At 38.4% G+C, this 17,695-nt stretch overlaps 2 protein-coding genes across 3 annotated transcripts; both read right to left on the minus strand.

Annotated features, from left to right (window-relative positions):
- Positions 1-915: 915 nt before the first annotated feature.
- fzd9a (frizzled class receptor 9a) lies at positions 916-3,463 on the minus strand. The gene has a single exon (XM_079480391.1). The coding sequence runs from the start codon at positions 2,964-2,966 to the stop codon at positions 1,221-1,223; it is 1,746 nt and encodes a 581-aa protein (XP_079336517.1). The 5' UTR covers positions 2,967-3,463; the 3' UTR covers positions 916-1,220.
- An 8,497-nt stretch (positions 3,464-11,960) lies between these two features.
- On the minus strand, positions 11,961-16,667 carry fkbp6 (FKBP prolyl isomerase 6). Of its 2 annotated transcripts, none has more exons than XM_079485957.1 (8): positions 16,436-16,667; positions 15,923-16,040; positions 15,755-15,844; positions 15,120-15,322; positions 14,254-14,373; positions 13,380-13,577; positions 12,898-13,007; positions 11,961-12,804 (listed from the first exon to the last, which is right to left on the minus strand). In XM_079485957.1, the coding sequence occupies exons 1-8, from the start codon at positions 16,508-16,510 to the stop codon at positions 12,726-12,728; spliced, it is 993 nt and encodes a 330-aa protein (XP_079342083.1). In that variant the 5' UTR covers positions 16,511-16,667; the 3' UTR covers positions 11,961-12,725. The 2 variants fall into 2 exon arrangements, with proteins under 2 accessions (XP_079342083.1, XP_079342084.1); XM_079485958.1 differs by having other exon boundaries at positions 12,081-12,804; positions 16,249-16,613.
- Between the last annotated feature and the right edge of the window lie 1,028 nt (positions 16,668-17,695).

A 17,695-nucleotide genomic window follows, 5' to 3' on the forward strand; every position in this document is an offset into this window, starting at 1 on the left:
TTACAACAGTTTGAGATCCAGCACCTGCGCTCTGCCAAACCATTCGACTATATCTGCACAGTCAGGCAAAGAAAGAGTCACATTGAAAAATTTATAGAATAATATTTACTTCTGCGAGGGAAAGCTAGTTCATTAAGAAGATGGATTTTAGAAAAGGACAGCATGTGGTTTAGAGTGTTTGTTTTTCGAGGTACATTTGAAATCAAGTATATTTTCCCACGGTGCGAGGAGGTATACATACAGAATTACAGCAGCACAGTTTTTACACACACACACACACACACACATTACTGTACAAAGCTGTAACTCATCATCTGCTATTGCAACAGCTCCAGCATAAACCAAACCTTGTACAGTATAAGTCATCAATGACCAAAAACATGAGGCCACGATGACTGTAAAGGTTAAACTAAAACACATCTTCTTTCTCCTGACTTGAGCATTGCGCATGCTAAACAAAATAATGAATAGAATGAAATAGAATAGAGCAATTCGTGTCACAAATGAAAGCAAAATGATAGATGACTTAAGTTAAGAATAACTTAAACTAAATGCAACAGTAAAACAAATAAAACTGTGAAATGTTTTACATTCATCAATTTCTGCCTGGTGCTGGTAAATGCTGATAGTGATAAATGCTGATGGTGCTAATGAGAGATGAAGGGAAAATCTCTAGTTCACGTTTATACTTACATTATTGCATTTCATTTGTATCGTCTCTTCTTGAAATGTATGCAGGAATTGTATATCAAATGTTATCCTTTTCAAGTTTCTCTATGGGTTTTATTTTTATATTTAGATGGGAAAATACCCCATTTTATAATCATTTTACTGTAAAATTTTACATTTTACAATGAATTTGTTTATCACAATTTGTGCTGATAATATAATAAATAAACAGAGAAAAGTTATTGTTATAAATGTTTTATTGCTCCTCTGAGACAAATCATTTAAAACTCTCTCGTAACACATGTCCTTATATACAGTATATCACATACAGCAATCTATACAACCAGCTATACTTAAATACTGACAATAAATAAACCGTTCTGCTTTGCAGCCAATATATATTTAATGTCCTGGTATACCTTCCCTTTATTGACCTCTGCTGTGCGTTTCTATTTTAGGGAAAGTTTTATAAATGCCACTACTGACAAGTGTTCATCCTTAAGCCTGGGCGTCTTATAATGTTATGGGACTGTGCACGGATATGGTTAGTCTCAAACATGAGTGGGATTGTCTGTGTGCACATCTGTTTTGTTCATGTGAATTGACACAGCCGGTGCTTTGTAATGGCAGTGGGAGCCACTGCAGCTGACGCTGGAGCAGGGCTTGCGGCTCGTCCGCATGGCCAACCTCCTATTACACAATCCTTGCCAAGTCTGAAGCGTCTTCGAGCTCCATACCCAAACTCCGCTGGTGATACCCACCACTAATGACATGAAAATCTTCAGCATGAACACAGCTACTGTGGGCACCGAGGTGTCCAATGAGCAGTCCTCGCTCCTGCGACCAGGAAAGGAAGAGCACTTGCTTTCCAGTGCTTGAAACTTCCAATATTCCATATTCAGCCTTTCATAGAAATAACATATGATGACGATGGTGGCGGGCACTGTGTAGAGGATCGAGAAGACTCCGATCTTCACCATGAGCTTCTCCAGTTTTTCCGTGTTGGTGCCGCCGGTTTTCATGATTTTGCGGATGTGGAACAGAGCTACAAACCCGGTAAGAATGAAAGAGGTCCCAACAATGAGATAAAAGGACAGGGGGATCAGTACAAAGCCGGTGAGAGCATTGGTGTCCATGCTACCCACGTAACACAGTCCTGTCAACTCATCCCCAGCCACCTTCCTCATAGTGAGGATGACTATGGTCTTCACTGCAGGTATACCCCATGCGGCCATGTGAAAGTAGCTGCTGTGTGCCTCAATAGCTTCATGACCCCATTTTCTTCCTGCTGCAAGAAACCAGGTAAGCGTGAGGACGACCCACCAGATAGAGCTGGCCATGCCAAAATAATAGAGGATGAGAAACACTATAGTGCATCCTGTGCTCTCCAAACCCTCTTGAATAATGTAAAGCTCTCCGTTTTCACGATCACACGCGATATTCTCAGCCCCAGATACTGAGCGAATGATGAAGGCCACCGAGTAGACATTGTAACACATGGAGAGGAAAATGATGGGCCGCTCTGGGTACTGAAAGCGTTGAGGGTCGAGGAGGAAGGTCAGAACTGTAAAAGCAGTAGAAACAAAGCAAAGCATCGACCACACGACCATCCAAATGAAAGCAAAGTCCTTATCCTGCCTTGTCCAGTAGACATCCACCGTAGGTGAACATCGGGGTGCACAGGATTCGCTTTTCTCCACATACTGGTACTTCTCGGGGTTATCACAGGACCTTGAGGTGCTCGAGGAACGTCCACTCCCCGCTGCAGGCTGTCTGGAGCACGGCGGTACCGGCAACATGCCCTCACCTTTCTTAGTCTCGGGCTGAGTGTCATTTTCGGGCGCTTCGATGCACAGCGCATTTGGGTCGTTGTTGGTTGGCAACTTTGAGCAATCCAACGAATCTGGCCAGCCAAAACTGAATTGTTTCATAATAGGTGAACACTTCTGCCTTGCCTGCTCGCACATGGGGCGGCATGCTGGGATAGTGGCGGACACCTGATCGGTGCACATGGGCACATACAGAGAGCACAGGAAAAATCGCAGGTGTACGTCACATCCATATTCCACCAAGGATGCGAACTCGTTCAGTTTAGTACTAGCCTCCTCTTGACTTTCATATTTCAGGAAGTTGGGCATCCGTGTCATGTTGTAGCCGATTCCCTGGCACATAGGAATGGTGATGGGTTCACATTTGCGAGGTCGACCCCGTTCAAAATCATATACTCCAATCTCCAATGTAGATCCAGCAATTATGAGTTGGAAAAGTAAAACGACTGTCTTTATGTGACTGGCCATTGCGACGATGTCAAGAAAAAGTACTTATACATCCAGTGCCATGTGGGTTTTTCTTAGGCTTCTGGTTTAGCAGAAATGAGTTGCTAGTGTTTGTTCATCAGAGTTGTATTTACATATGGAAAAAGTCGATTCATGGTAGTTATTTACCTTACGTGTTCGGTGGTTTAGAAGAATAAATGTTGTTCACACGAGAAATCTTCATTCTTATGGCCTAATATCGCGGATAATGTTAAGAACGTCCACAGGTGTGTAATCGGAAAACCGATCCGTCGGATTAATGGCAAAAGTGAATGTCAAAAGCAAAACAACCCATGCACCGGTTATGCTTTTCAAGCTTTAAAACACTCGCGTCCAAACGATTTTCGCTCAACTGTCCGTTTCCGTTCACATCCGCGAGAATAAACTTTCACGAAGCTGAAATAATCCATCTTTAAAAACTTCCGATGTTGTGACGCTCGTGGCATGGAAACACTCCGGTGTAGGCTACTGTCACTCGGCTGTACAGTCAGTCACTTCTCGCTGTGTTCTTTAAAACGGGGCGTTGATCAATGACTGACTGACAGACTCCTCCTAATACTCCACCCTCCTCCACAACACTGTCAAAAAGAAGCGATCACATTCTCACAGACAGGAGCAGGACTGCTGGTGTGATCCGTCATAGACATATATGTTGAAATGATGGCGAATTTGCTAGAATATACCACTAAACGTTACAATAAAGCGCAGTTGACATGAAACAGTGGCAGGGGTACTGTAATATTCAACGAATACTCAATTTATAAGCACAAACAAATGCAATGAAAAAAGTAATAATTATGCATGAAATAGACACTTATTATATATATCATGCCAAAAGCAAGTTATTATATATGACATCATTATACAATTATTATACACACGGTATATCTAAACTAAAACTGTAAATACAGAGAGACTGCACGAAATGTATACGCTTGCAATGTAGGGCAAAGCTATTTTAGGGGAAACAGCTATAGGATTATTATTTTATAAACACATTTAAAATGCTAAAGATATTGTGGCAGCATGTTAAAACACAATTACATTTTATATGTATCTTTATGCATATGTACTGTGTGTTATAACACAAATAAAGCTGTAATCTTCTACAAAATAGAAAATAAATCATTAAAAAGATTGTGTTTTCTTCAAGCTGTAGTTTGAATAGCTTTTTATTTTTTATTAATATTGTCATGATGGCCAATTGCATTTGGCAACATTATGAAGACATTTACCCCTAACATACTCTTAGATACACATATTTACATAACCTCAGATTTCCTAATGTCATTGCAAGCCATGTTTGTGTGAGTGTGTGTGTGTGTGTGTGTGTGTGTGTGTGTGTGTGTGCGTGTGCGTGTGCGTGTGCGTGTGCGTGTGCGTGTGCGTGTGCGTGTGCGTGTGCGTGTGCGTGCGTGTGCGTGCGTGTGTGTGTAGTTGATGCTCGTTACACTGTACTTGTATATGTGTAATGACAGTAAAATCTAATCTAATAGTGCCATTCCCAAGCATATCCTTTTCTTTACAATACAGTTCCACGGGTTCATCATCTGGTCTATGAGGTCCATGAGAGTCTCTTATGAAGGTAAATCAGTAGCAAAACTTGAGAGCATGTAGATATTAATTTGTGAACATTTGTACCAATACACTAAAATGTACACTCACAGCCCCAATGTGAAAACTTGTCAAACAAAAACTGAAGTTGAATGTTGAGATTTGCACAAGTGGACAAAACTCACAAATCTGTCTTGTGAAAAATTGTCACAAATGTGTAAACTGCCATTTACAAAAGACATTGGCAGATACAAATGCATAGCACATATTTACACGTTGTCTTAGATTCAGATTTGAATTGCAACCACAAATAGGCATCTACGACCTCTCAAATCTGTCACTGCAGTTTCAAATCTTTCCGCCTTGACTTTTGCTACTCGTAGTTGCCTTTTTGTGGTTGCAATTTAAATCTGCATCTTGGACAATGTGTAAATATGTGCTATGCATTTGTATCTGCCAATGTATTTTGTCCACGTGTGCAAATCTCAACATTCAACTTCAGTTTTTTTTTGACAAGTTTTCACATTGGGGCTGTGAGTGTACATTTTAGTGTACAGGTACAAATACTTACTTTGCAAGTTCACAAATAAAAATCTACATGCTCTCAAGTTTTGCTACTGATTCACCTTCATAGTCTCTCCTTACTATCTGTGCTTTCTTGTGTGCTACAGTCTCAGGTACAGGTCAGAAATGCACCATCTGTGATACATGGTCCATCACTTTACCATTATTATGCTAAATAGAGCACAGGGGGCGTCTAGAGTTATAGAGAGAGCATTTATCCCTTAATTGAGCTCTCAGCTCGGCATTCAGGATGCAGTGCACAGCAGACATGTTCACAGCAGAACAGAGTATCGTGTAGTTCTGACGGGTCAATTTCCTGCTCGTATAAATGAAATGGGATTCCTTTTGGCGGCCGTTTTTGTTTTGGCTGAGAGCTGTTTAAGCCCCGCTTTCCACGTCTTCGACCGCGGGTCTGCCATGAAAGAGCCTATTCTTCGTACTTGTTGAATGGAGCAAAAATAAAAGCGAAGGGATCAGATCTACAAGGGCAATCAGTCAAAGTTACACATGTAGCCATTAAAGCTGGTGAGAGATTTTCCATGAACCGTGAACTTGCTGCTTAGCTGACTTACAGAAGCATCTCTACAAGCCAAATTAGAACAAATGATACAAGGATGCCACAGCAAGTGAAGGATGAAACAAATGGGCTGAACTTAAAAGAATTGTTCACCCAACATTTCTTTCTTTTGCAGGACGCCCCAAAAACGATATTTCGTAGAATGTTGGTAACCGAACTATGGTTTTGTGTCTGTACAATATAAGTGAATGGGTACCGCAATTGTTCGGTTAGCAATATTTTCATAATGTCCCTTTAAGAAGTTTCCAAAAGACTGCGGGAAAAAAAGTGAAAAAGTCAAAACAATCAATAAATCTGTGTGTACAGAATGCAAATCTGTATGAGTGCAATATGCCATTGTAATTTGACAAGTTAAACACTAAATATAGGCTTTACGCTACAAACAAATTGTGCTTGACTCAATTTATGCTTCATGTGATCTTCAAAGGTTAATTTAAACCCACCTGTCCTGAATAAATCTGGCTGAATAATCTGCTCTGCGGTGATCTCATTCGGTTTGTGTATGATCATGAATATTCCTCATCTAACCATCAGCCAGAGGCAAAAAAGGCCTTATGTCTTCACACACCTCTTACTTAAGCACATGCAGCTTTTCTGGCGCCCAGAGGCACTAAAGCCCCGTCCAAGCCATGAGCACAACACACAAGGCCAAAGAAAATGAATCCTTCAGGGAAAATAATGTTGTTGAGTGGAATTTGTAAAGTTTCAAATAAGCACTTAAAATGATGTTTACAAAACTAAAAAAAATTAATTAGAACATTCACAAACACATCAAATCTTTCAAATACGATGTTTTTGTTTATGCTATGGCGCCCAACTTTTTTTCAGATGAATACAACCAAGGATTTTTTAAATAAAGTAGAACGTTCCTGATGATGAAGTGATGAAAAATAACACTACCGCCCAATAATAGGACATACAGGGTTATGGAAAACATTGCAAGATCATTGCAAGATATTTTCTATATCACTTTTGCTTAATATCGAAGGCCTTTTTCAACTGGATACAAACCCTTGAATATTTTAGGATAATACAGTATAGTGTATTAGTAAAAGGACATGTCAGCTTTGTTTTCTCCACACGTACAGCCTAAAAGTATTTAAAGAATGAAACCATGTACCTTATTTAGGAATGTCACTAAATACGTGAAAATCTGGCAATGATTACAATACTAATCTCAATTTGTGAACATTTTATTTTAGAAATGCTCCCCAAGCCTCTCTATAATGGAAAGCCATCCATGGCAGCAGTATCCATCCAGGTCGTACAGCATCAAACAGCAGATGCATTGACTAAATGGGAAGTATGGCTGGATTTGCAGTGGGTATCTTTTACCAGTAGATTAAAATAAATTGGACAGGCCTAACACCCCCGCCTCATGCCAGCCTCCCCCCGACTGTGTTTCCAGCAAGTCAGGGACACCTAACAAGTCCTATTAATATGGTGTGGATGGCAACAGGAATCAGGTATCACCTCACTGGTTTAAGTTCACATGAGAACGGTGGGGTATTTGAAGACAGATAGTGACAAACTGCCTGATATGTGCCAGTACTTTGTGTTTACAGGTCTGGTTCGAGAATGACGGATGAGATCTGCAAGGAGAGAGATATTTTATATTTTCTTGCAATGTGGAATGACCTAAAGTGAAAATTCTGTCATCATTTACTCTCCCTTGTCAATTCAAACCTGTACGACTTTCTTCTGCAGAACACAAAAGAAGATATTTTGAGGATTATTGTTAACCTGCCCCCGTTCACGTTGTGTGTCCATATAATAGAAGTGAATAGGGGCCAGTGCTGTTTTTATTTAAGATTGTTTTAGAAGTATGAGCATCTGTAATATTATAAACATACTGTGCGTCACTTGGTTTATGGATATCCTTTAAAAAGGGAATAAAAAATCATATTTATCGACCCTTATATCATTTAAAAACCACAAAGAATAATGAATCCAGTGGCATCAAAAAAGACAAATTTCATGTCCTTTATGGGCTTTTCAAATAACAAATGATATTTTTTTCAAATGAAAAACTCATGTCATTTGCTTTTAGAACGTTAGTAGTTTTGCATTCAATTGTATAACTGCCTGCTTGAAACTGAGATATAGTCTTTAAATTAACTTCCCCTTGATACACATGGTTTCCCCCATAGAATATAAAAACTTGCTCACAGGGGTTCAGCTAACAAAACTGTCTGGATTAACTAAACTGAATGACAAGCCAAACACAGAGAGCACACTTGCATTTCTCTGCCTTGCATCCCCCTAATGTTATACGTCGAGATGCTATTTCCCACCTGCAAGGGCGGAAATCAGAACGTTTTTTTCCAGACCTCGGCACTGTTCCCACATCTCCGAATGTTGTGCTTGGATCTCAAGGAAGGCATCCCACTCCAAGTTCTTAATCATCTGTCGCTCAAACACATTCTTCATTTCATTCTGCTGCTTTCCTCCCGTTCCATCGTTACGGCACTAGGTTTTCTTCATCTCGCCTCCCCTCTCAAGCTCACTAAACTCCTCTCTCATCTGCTATTGCTCTTTTCCAGTTACAGCGAAGCTTACATAAACACGAGTCTCACATTCACATAGAGCTGATTCTTCTCCGGCGTGGAGGGGAGTAAAAAAAATATGGTATTTTTGGCGATGGCTGGCAGGAGTACACAATCAAACCTTGTTCCTCAAACCTGCAGTGAGGCTTTATAAAGAATGATGATGTTAAATGAAACGCACACTGACAGTTTACGTTCCTCTGTTTAGATTGAAAATGAGACAGATTTTTTTTATTCAAATTAATATTACAAAGAGACATGCGTTTCATGAAATAGAAAAGTCTTGCAATGCTAAAATGCTGCTAAACTGCTAAAATGGCTGCCAGGGCACTGCTGTGCAGTGGTTGATTTTTTCATAATTTTTCACCGGGCAAAAACATTCATAAAATGATCAGTCAGAAAAGTAATGGCACACAAACTGTTTTCTTTATCCTAACCATAGGTATGGGCACACAGACACAGCCTTAACTACTATTTTGTATTACTAAACGTGTAAATAAAGAGGATGAGATGTGAATTAAGAGGGCAATATTAAACAGAGTAATATCCACGTGTTTTTATTAGGTCTGAAGTGAACACGATACACAGGGGACTTAAATAAAGACTAAAATCCCAAGCCTGCATTTCCTGCCCGAACAAGCCTGAGATGGCAGCGATACCTCCCCACTATCTGAAAACAGCATCATGCACACGGAGTCTCTGTGTCACGGTACAGTTCCTCACGGTGTATTTACCTCACTTCTGAGGTTAATAGGAAGACAAGTAAACAACACCATACCAGTGTAACTCGTACTCTTTACATTCATACAGCCGTGGAAAAAATTAAAAGGCCACTCAGCATCACTGCATGTATTGTGGCGATTCCAGTCCAGTGTGTCTGTTGAGTTTCAATGAAAGCTGTGAAAAAGATCAGTCTTATAATTTCATATATTCATTTTGTAACTGATCCCAAAATACGTATTGTGTTGTTTAAACATAATTCAAAACTTCACAGTATTCAAGTATTTGTTTGTTCAAGTACAATTTAATGCAATTTAGAAAACAGCATTTTCATTTGGATTTGGGAAGAAATATCACTAGTTCCCAGAATAAAACAAAAAATATTATTTTACTTAAACCTACCTATAAATTGTAAATTCTGAATATCATAAAAGTAATTTTGGAATGGTCTGTTTATTTTTATCAGGGGCTGTATAAGACTTAAATAGATGACAGCTGAAACAACAAAACGCTGATTTTAAAAACCTATAACAAAGAATCAAGTTAACTTTGCAAAAGAATCACTTAAATACCTTTGTTAGTGTCTTATGGACAATTACGTCTTAAGAAGGTCTTAAAGCCTTCACTATTTAATTCATAATTGTTTACATTTTCTCATTTTGAGAGCTTTCAGGCTGTACACAGGGCTGTAGACAAAGGCATATATTTATTAGAAGCCTGCAGCATGTTGTCTGAAACGGCATCTAAACAAAGCCAAAAGCCATTTCGAACCATGATTGTCGTGAACACTAAGGACCAACAATGGCGTCAACGCGTAACAGAAAGCACAAAATGAAGGAAATAGTCTTGAGGCATCGCCTCATTGTGTGCAGGTTTGAGTAAACCAGTGTGTTTGCAGAACAATGTGTCCACTTAGAGGCAACAGATAATGGTCTCCATTGGCCTGTAAAATCTATGCAGGATGGATGCAGTTTCTTTGCCAGAATGTTTTTCTGCCCAAGTCAAATTTGATACAAGGTCTATTGTAGAAAATTACAGAAAGCCAAAAATAAAAAGAATGACTTGGATATGCAACGTGCATTTTTTTGTTATTTTGTACATCTCTCAGCGACTGTTGAATCTTTAGAAGTTTCCTTAAAATCCAGTAGAAGTCAAATGTGTTGGTTATGGATGTAATTCAATTCAAACTAAAGAACTATAGACACTCTTTGCTTTGACCATTCATACCTGTCGCAAAAAACACCCCAGGCCTTTCAGCCACCATATCCATGGGCGCCAACTTGTCTGTGGCAACATTGGGGCATCGCACCACATCCTCAACCCTGAGCCAGGACAAACAGCGTCCAAGCACTCCTTCAGTACAGTTTTATACTAAACAAAGGTAATGAGTCCAACATCAGCTGATAGCCCAAAACATTTCAGCCTCACCAAAACAACAAACAGGAGCTATGTACAAAAAAGAAAGCTTTTACTTCACAAAATAACAAAAACAACCCTGTTTGTTTATTTTCCATGTTTTCATATCAAAAAGGGAAGTGAGAAGACCCCTTCCCACTTAGACAAACAGCAACCCATTCTAACAGTTAACACAGTGGGTCTCCAATAAAAAAAACTGTTGATGTTTGATCCACACTTGCTAGGATGAAACATGGGCTATGGTTTGGACAATTTTAAATTTGCAGTACAATATGAATCATCCTGTGAATTGCATGCAACATTTCTGTAATCCAAAAACAACCATTTGGCCTACAGCACTACTTGTCAGAATATACTTGTAAGTTCTTTTTAATATATAGAGACTGGCCCACTTTTTTTGTTTGCTATGCAAGAACAGCATACCACGTGTACTTTTAAGTATATTATTCTTGCACTTTTAGTATATTACAGTTTCAATTTAGGTACTAATTTGCTTGAAACATACCTTTAACTATATATTAAGTAGATTTGAGCGGATTCTTATCACTGTCTACAGAAAAGATCAGGTCTATGTTATTTAATCCACCCCAAAGCTGACATGTATCTATATAAGCTCCAATTTGTAAGTATAAAGTGTGTTAAACTTTGTTAAAAAAGCATTCATAAGGCTATACACGATTACAATTTTAAACACTACATGACTAGTATATCTACATAGAACCATATAGACTTTTCTATCAGTACAAGTCAAGTATACTATAGTCATAAGTACATATAAAGTAGACTGGAAGTGATTTTTAACTTAACAGTACTAGTAATACCACTTGAACAAATTTATTTTTTGTACGTTTTTTGTTTGTACAGTGTCTTCTCTAGAAAAAGCATCAATGAAGTCAATGGAATCCTTACTGTGATATTATCTGACAACAAGACAACATCATCTTATCACAGCACCTACACCATTCAGATTCTCGCATGAACATATCTGTACATACAATCACACATAAAGTATCTCCAGGTCTAAAGCATGCAAGGACAGGAACAGACAACTGGGTTATTTGTGTCTACAGCTTTCAGCTCATTTTGGAGATCTGAATCTGCTGCAATCTTGCACGCAGAAGCCTGTACGCAAACCAATGTGCTTCAATGTCTCTGCATCTGTATGGGTGGCCATGATTTTTTCAAGTAGGACATGTTGTTTCCTGTCAAACAAACAGACCCTTCATCCCAACCGTTACCCCATCTAAATATGTGGGAAATTGTAGGTTGATGCAAATGTTTTTCAAGCCCCTAACCCCAGATCTAACCTTAACCTTAAATCCTAGTGATTTATAGCATTGTTGTTCCAGGCGAAACAAGTATTTTGATCAAGACACACATTCTACTTGGCAAAATCACAGTAAACGTCTTAACATAACATGCATTCTCTCCCACACAATCTTAATATCACACTCTCAACATCCGATAATATTATGTTCTTATTAGCAATGTTAGAAAAGATGTTGACTGTCAACTAGTATACAGAGTCTGTTGTAGCCTTTGTGTGCTTGAGCAAAGCATAATTCGCCAGGCTTAAGTAATCAAACTTGTAAAAATCTTGCTTGTACCCTTTATGAAATGTTTCTATTTTTGCGAATCTAAAAACCCTTACCCAATTAAAACTGGGCATTCACGGAATGCTAAGCAACATCAAAATCAAAAGGCAACCTTAAGATATTTCATATCAATAGTAATCCCCTACCAGCACCCATTTTTATTTACGTAACAAAAAACAAAACAACATTTATGTATATTTCCATCTTATGCATCAGTGTTTATTTCTGTACAAATCTAAGGACAATTCCAAACTCTGGGTCAGGAAAACACTTGTTTACACGATTACTTTAACTTTTTTACTTTAACATTGAAAAATGACTGGTCAGTGCTGACACAGAGGAGTCAGTGATAACTTTAAACAATGAGGACAGCACACGTACTGCACAAAATAAGAAATATTAACAAAACGTTCTTAGGAAATACTTAAAATATTCAACAAATTGGTATAGATATCCAAATATATGTCAATCAGGTATACCTGAATATGATGATCAAAGGAGAGCACTAAAGAACTGAACAAGTATGTTGAAAAATAAAAATCCAAATAAAATGTTATTCATAAAAAAATCTGATTCATATATAATTTGTGATATTAAACAAAGCAATGTGAACAGAACAATGTTGTGCACTTAGTTTACTTTAAAGCACTGTAATACAAACTGTAATCAATTACACCAAATGACTTTGTTGGGTTTACACTGCCCTCTTGTGGTCAATCTGGAAACTTTGGAAAAATAGTAGGCAGGATTCGCAGATTTGCACACACCTTCACTTTTCTTTTGGCTTTAAACCTGAGATCATCTTGGAACACATCTCTCTCTCTCTATCCAAATAGTCCTTGTAGCAGCTGCAAAGTATCAGTAGATTTGTTTGGCCTACTTCTGTTGAACATTCACGTACGTAAACAGTTCAGCATAACATTTAGGCAAAGCAGACTTACAGAGCCAGTTTCTTCAGCAAGGTATTGATGTCAGGGTCAAATGGCTTTCTCGACTGGGCAAGTATGAGGTAATCTTGGGCCTTCTCATAGTCCTTCATCTCAAAACAGGCCTGGTGAACAAAATGAAGTTACAACACGCAAGCCTTTTCATTTTAAGATGTACTGGTCTTCGTAGACCAACATCCTTTTACTCAAAGAACATAGTCTGACGTTTGAAGGGATACTTCACCCAAAAATGAAAATCCTGTCATCATTTATACACCCCTCGGGTTGTTCCAAACCTGTACAAAGTTCTAATGGACACATATTTGGAAGCATGTCAGTAACCAAACAGATCCCATCCCCAATTTACTTTCAGAGTAGGGAAAATAAATATCATGGGAGACAAGCGGGGATGAGATCGGAGGACAGAATTTTCATTTTGAGGTGAAGTATAACTGAGAAAATATATTTAAAAACATGAAAATGTCAAGTGGTTTAACCTGGCCGCAGCGGAACAGTGCTTTGGTGTTCTGGGGGCTCATAGCCAGGGCTTTCTGTCCAAAACAAAGTGCTTTATGGGGCTTCTCCAGTTTAAAGTAGGTGAGTGAGAGGTTGAGTAAGAAAGGTAACTGGACTTCCTCAAGATGCTTCTTTTCTTCATCGTTTAGGGGCACACGGTTCTGCAAAACTGTCACAGCCTGTTCCATGGACCAAGAGAATGTTACTAGAAAACCATCTTAGATCAGTAACATTTACGCATTTGGCAGACACTTCTATCCAAAGTGACTATTCAAGGTATAGAAAATTCAGAATGCCCTTGTTTTATTGCTCTGTTTAAAATGACTTAATAGTATCTTTCTATTATGTTTACACGTTCAGTAAACCAGCTTTAATTTGCACATGAACTGGTAGTTTATACATACATATTTCCGCTTTAGACGTAAGATCGAATGAGAAAAAAAGAGTGTGCCACTGCAAACAGTACCATCATTTATAAATAAGGTGCACCAAAGGCGTCAAACATCATCAGAGAAGAATCAGCAAAAGAATTGCCAAAGGCGACGGTCTACATTTTAAGATTCCAATTAAATATTTTGCGAAGACACAAAAATATGTTTTTTTTTACTTATGATCAAATTAAATAAATAACATTTTCTGAAAATTATACACGGATTCATATCAATCTTTTTATCGTCCACTCAGTACAAAAGAAGACTGTTAACAAGCTATTCTTTTTTTAATAATAAAAAAGTTTGTCGAATGACGTAAGTTATGACAGAATTCAAACTTGTGTATGTTATCTTCTATTGACATATTTGATCTTTATATTGGTAAAATAAAGAAAAGACAGTCAAAGATCAGAGAAAACAAAACCTGCTGGTATCTCTCTTTTGCATCTTCATAGCGCTTTTTATTGAAGCAGAGGTTGCCAAAGTTACGTTGGGTGTCCACCACAGTCAGCAATTTTGCCAGCTGGACATCATTCTGCTCCTCCTGGGAAACGATTAATTACAACACAATCAAAACATATAAAATAAATGCCATGTTTCTATATTTATTTTCTGATAAAAGCCTCAAGTGTCTTGAAATAATCTTCATAAATGTGTGCCAACTGTTGTATAAATGACTTTTGGATTCTTTAAAGTGGCCATAACACACAGAGCTTCCGCATATCTCATGTTAATTTTGAGTACTTACAGAATAGCATCCTAACACGCTCCATCTATCAGTTTCAGACGATCTCCAAATCCAGCCTTATATCAACCGTTTACATAACGTTCCTCACCCAAACGCAGAGAACAGACAAACAAAGCTGAACATCGCAAACGTAGTTCTCTTTCAATCCTGCACACAACTGAAAGGGATGTGCACATGCTCCTTCTCCAGCTCTTCTTGGTGCTTTTCCGGGAAAATTGTCCAATAAGGGACTAAGAAAAGTTGTTCCGTAACGATTCTGTACGAACGCTGGGGGAGTGTATCGAGCACAGAACTACTACATAATACGTCAAACTCGTATTTTGACAAGTTGACCATGTCAAGCATGAGAAGACAGCACATTTAACATTGTAAATAAGTCAGAATGCACGAAACACCGTTGCAGGGCCACTTTAAAGTTAACACACACCCCAAGATTAATGAATCTGATCTAATCTAATAAAATGTTCACATTTTACATTCAATGAGTAAAACTAATTTAAAGCATTCGACAAAATAAAGAGGCTAAATTCTTTACATCTTACCACAGACAGATCCATAAATTCATCCACTTGTGCGGAGTCCAAGTAATCGAGCACTTGCACCTCATACAGGACTGTGGCTAATGGAGGTATATGCGGGGGGCAGCCGAGGTCCCCATAGGCATATTTGGGCTTAAACAGAAAACGGGAGAACTCGCCTTTCTTCATGGAAAGAAGGCCGAGCTCTAATCCATACAAAGTAACATCTGAGGAAAGACTTCGTTTGAGTGGCATGGTATAGAACAAACAGAAACGACATAATATATAGGAGAATTTAAAGCAACACTTTGTAGTTTTTCGATCTTAAAACAATGTTTCCAAATGATTTCAGTGGTGGAACAACTCTTAACCGGACCAATTCTACTCCTGCTGCTACCTGACCAGCCTCAGAGCAGCTACAACCATACACTGTAAATTCTGTGTTCGGGTCAGAAAACACACAGCCCCGCCCATCCCCTGCCTGCGGAAGAGCTTCTGGACGTTTTTGAATTCGTTCCACCGTTTCTGTTCCATCAGCTTAGTCAACAAATTCACGTGTATTGTGCTTCCCACGGAGAAACGACACTAGTAACATACAATTGCGCTTGTCAACCACCGTGAGCGAATGTTCCATAGTGTTGCTTTAATTTCCAACTTACCTCTACCAAGCTTCATCATTCGGGGATATCTTTGATTGATGGTTGTCTCAAATGGCATGTCGGAGTACTCAAGGAAACCCGAAAAGTGAACTGTGGATCAAATAGAATGTTTGAATTTCGACATGACAAAAAAGAATCATTTAAACTTTACTTGACTATAATATTTACTTGAAACTGAAGCATGAAGAGGTATGGGGGGGCCTTCTCCTGTATGAATCACCTCTTTGAGAATTCCTCTATCTCCCAAAATGTCTTGCATTTGCAAAGCCAGACGCTGGTAAGGAGTCTAAAACGATACATTATTGGATCAATTTACAAAATACAATCTCTAAGGCTCTTTCTTTATACAGTTTTCACATTGCTGATCATTTAAGCAATTCTCATTTCATTCTAAGTGATGTAATGCTAGACAATATAATGCTATCATTTAACCAAGCTAATCCGCTACTGCATCCATACTGTATGTTTTATAGGTATTGTAAATATAGGCCTACTTTGTCATTTCTGGAGGACGATAACGTGACACCATTGCTGAGGTTAAAACTTCTTTAATGCACATGTTATGCAGTTCGGTTTGCGAAGAGCAGTTGCGTTGTAGAAAAATAAGGTTTAAACACGTGTAAAACGTTTGCTAGCGCTGGTTGTTGTCAGGTGTTTGTATTTTCTGCTGTGCACATTTACCTCGATTCCAAACTGATGGCGTTCCTCTGGAGCCATAAACTGTATTATTCTTGAGTTATTACCGTTTTTTGACATTGTGCGGGTATGTTAGGAACACGGAAACCTGTTAACGATAAAAGTTCGGTGCTTCTGGACGCCCAAGATCTGACACTGCAAAGGTGCGCGCGAAGCGTTCGCCAACTAGCGGCCGTAATTGGAAATGTAAATATTACGATATTACGGATTTTAGTATGATGTCAGACAGTTCACTAAATATAAATAAGTGTATTTAATATCGGACTTTATTGTTAACTATATGGGAGGTTTTTTTAAAGAAAAGTATGGTTAGAAATTTGGATCAAGTTTCGAATGGTCCCAGTCAGATACTGTAACAAAGATGTTTGATTTAGTGTTGTATCAATGTCGAATAACCAAATTTGGTTGACGCTCATTGGAGAGTATGCATTTTAAAGTCCCAGTGAAATACAAAATCACAATGCCAATTTTTTTCAAGGAAAATTGCAGTGTTGATTGTAAATAGATTGTAATTAACTTTTTAAAAACCGTGTGTCCTCATAATCGTTAGTTAAAATCTGAAAATGCACTCCCTACTATCCATGTAAAATGACGTATGTTACATGGATTGGGTGGGGAATCCGTGAACTCCTCCCCTTCAAACGTCACTCAGTCTGAGCAAAGGGGGTGGAGCAAAGCTCCAGCTCCCCCTCGCTGGACCTAGTGGGCGGAGCTCGAGCTATCCACTCGTCGCGTAGGCACAGTCCGAACTCATACAGTTTGTTTCGCACGGCAAGAGAAGTGTATATTAAAGATAAACTGAACTTTGAGACATGTAGGCTATACAATCTTTCCGTAGACTTAAACCACTGGACCTAAGTGCTAATATTTGTTGTTATTTTTGACTCACTAACATTTGTCATTTGCCACAAGATTTTTTTAGCATGGTCAGACGTGTGTCTGTGACTAACGGCATTACGTGAACACCTAATAAAACTATTTAATGTATAATTTAATAGTCACATATGCCACTGTCCTACAGGTGTTGCTGGATTTATTTGTTTCTATTAACCTTACTTAGCAAATGTATAGCAATATGTACATAAAATATAATAAATATAATATAATACAAAATATAAATATACTTCAAGAACACAGCACTTATTTTCACACATAATTTTAATGTTATTTTACCAAAAGATATTTACATACATAATATTTACAACACCCCACAATATTCACAAGTCAGGGTTGAAGAAACAAGAC

This window comes from Barbatula barbatula, assembly GCF_947034865.1.
Source record: "Barbatula barbatula genome assembly, chromosome: 2".
NCBI lineage: Eukaryota > Metazoa > Chordata > Actinopteri > Cypriniformes > Nemacheilidae > Barbatula > Barbatula barbatula.